At 35.9% G+C, this 2524-nt stretch overlaps 1 protein-coding gene across 1 annotated transcript in view; it reads right to left on the minus strand.

The window, feature by feature from the left end:
- The window catches only part of LOC106869225 (organic cation transporter protein), an 11611-nt gene that overhangs the window by 8140 nt on the left and 947 nt on the right, over window positions 1-2524 (minus strand). Inside the window, exon 2 of the mRNA XM_052971672.1 lies at window positions 115-326. Coding sequence (XP_052827632.1) covers window positions 115-326 — 212 coding nt within the window. The remainder of the gene's footprint in view (window positions 1-114; window positions 327-2524) is intronic.

Consider the following 2524-nt stretch of genomic DNA (forward strand, 5'->3'; position numbering starts at 1 on the left):
ATTCTACTTTTTCAGCTTATATTCTAGAAAGTCCCACTAATTTCTAAACTTGACGTAAAGCTTAAACGAAAACAAATTAATTCCCAAATAAGAAAACATTTTAAATTCAGTTACCTGTGATACTATAGATTTATCAACTGGTGTCGTGTAATAATAGCTATTCAAACAGTCCAGGGTTCGGTTTTCACCTGTAACCTCTCCATTCGTATTGATGATGTCTATGGAGCACTTATCATATATTAGATTGTCTTCTTCATTGATCGATATGTTGTATTTACTGAGCTGAAACTCTGTCAGATTATTACATCTGTATTCAGGTGTGGTGGCTGTAAAATAGGGTTCCTCAACATATAAAACAGTGCTAGGAGTGAGCAAGAATTAGAAGGACTTTTATCAACGGTAAAGCAGTTCAGAAATAATATCGGTATCGATTTTGGTTTCGATAAATTCACAAAAGCAACCTTTAAGAGAAGAAAACCGACAACAACATCAATCCATCTTAGGCTAGATACAACCAAAAAGAGAATGAGATCAAGAATGAACCTATAAATATCTGGGCATTATTGAGGGCGATGATATTCAGCACGCACAAATGAAGACGACTCGATAGGAGTCCTACAGAAGTGTAAGAATTGTCCTAAAAACTTAATTGAACTCCAGGAACAACTTAGAACCTTATGGCATCTTAGTAGTACCTGTTGTGCAATATGATTTCAATGTCATAAGTTGGAAACTAGCTGACCTACAAAGAATGGAGACAAAAACCAGAAAACTCCAAAGTGCCAATAAAATGCGCTATCAAAAGGCAGATAGAGACCGCCTCTACCTGTTAAGGAAAGGAGGTGAAAGAGGGCTGATCAAACTAGAATTCTCATACAAAACGGTCACAATTCTGCAGAAGTGCTTAAGAAAGACCAATGGATTGGATGATAAGATTTGGGAGAGAAAACGAATCTCAGAAACACAGAAGCTAGGAAATATAGAGCAGAGTTACGTATTACAGAAATAGAAAACGCTAATGAAGATACCTATAACCAACAAAGACAGCCAAAATACATAGATTGAATGCAAAAGCAGGACTTCAAATCTTGAAAGATTGTTGGCAGTAAAAACATCTCCAAGACCAAATCCTTCCTGCACTAAGGAAGCTGATGTAGACTAACCAAAAACTCTTTAATGGCTGCGGAGTTCAGGGTTGAAGGCAGAAACATAATTCATTCTTGCTATTCACGACCGGAGTCTATGAACAAAATCTTATCACAAAAAACAGAACAAACTCCAAGTGCAGAGTTTGTAATGCCCGTAACGAAACAACTGACCACAAAGTATCTGGATATCTAACCTTGGTTCCGTCAGAATATAATGCTAGATGCGACAGAGTTGGCCAATTTGTTCACTGGGCTTTTTGAGAAATCCTCGGTGCTGAATATGCGAAAAGCTGGTATGAATACCAACCTAAACTAGTAGTTCAAAATGACAGCATTACCATCTTTTGGGACTTAACAGTATATACCGTTCGCACGTTCGATACCAACCGCTCAGATATTTGTTAAAGACACCAAGACCTGACTACTTATTGAAATATCAATACTACCTGACATAAATGTACCTGACATAAATGTACCTGACATAAATGTACCTGACAGAGAATATGATAAATTTGCCAAGTATAAAAACCTTCACATGAAAATAAGCAGGATGAGACAAATAGAAACAATACCAGTTATGATTGGAACACGAGAAGTCATAAAAAAACAGTCAGTGGTCTCCTTGAAAAATCCTGGCCAAACTTATCTTATGCGAAATTCAAAAAAATAACATAAAGCCGTACGGTTTACACTCTACGTAATATCTTGTCCTTCCAACTTATAATATCAAAACATTTGGGATTTTCAACCCAACTCCTGAATCTGTCTTGAACAGCAATATTATTCAATAATGCCTATCCCACTGGACTGGCTGTCGCTTGGTATGTATTCAATATCTAACCGATATGAAACGAAATAATAATAATAATAATAATAATAATAATAATAATAATAATAATAATAATAATAATAATAATAATAATAATAACAATAATAATAATAATAAACGGCAAATCCACAAAATTACAGACCGATACCTTGTCTCCCTACAATTTACAAAGCCTTTACTGCAATAATAACGCAGAGAATAAGCAAACATCTGCAAGAAAACAGCCTGTTTCCAGAAGAACAGAAGGGCTCATACGGTTGTAAAGATCAGCTACTGATCAATAATGCCATAGCTGAAGACAGCCGCAGAAAGAAAGAAAGAAAGAAAGAAAGAAAGAAAGAAAGAAAAAAGCACATGGCCTGGATCGATTACCGAAAGGCTTTTGATAGTATTCCCCTCACATGGCTCCCAGAAACAGTAGCCATGAACAAGGTAGCACCAATAATCATAAAATATATAAGACATTCCATGAATGTCATATATATATGTGTGTGTGTGTGTGTGTGTGTGTGTGTGTGTGTGTGTGTGTGTGTGTGTGTGTGTGTGT

This window comes from Octopus bimaculoides, chromosome 11 (assembly GCF_001194135.2).
Source record: "Octopus bimaculoides isolate UCB-OBI-ISO-001 chromosome 11, ASM119413v2, whole genome shotgun sequence".
NCBI lineage: Eukaryota > Metazoa > Mollusca > Cephalopoda > Octopoda > Octopodidae > Octopus > Octopus bimaculoides.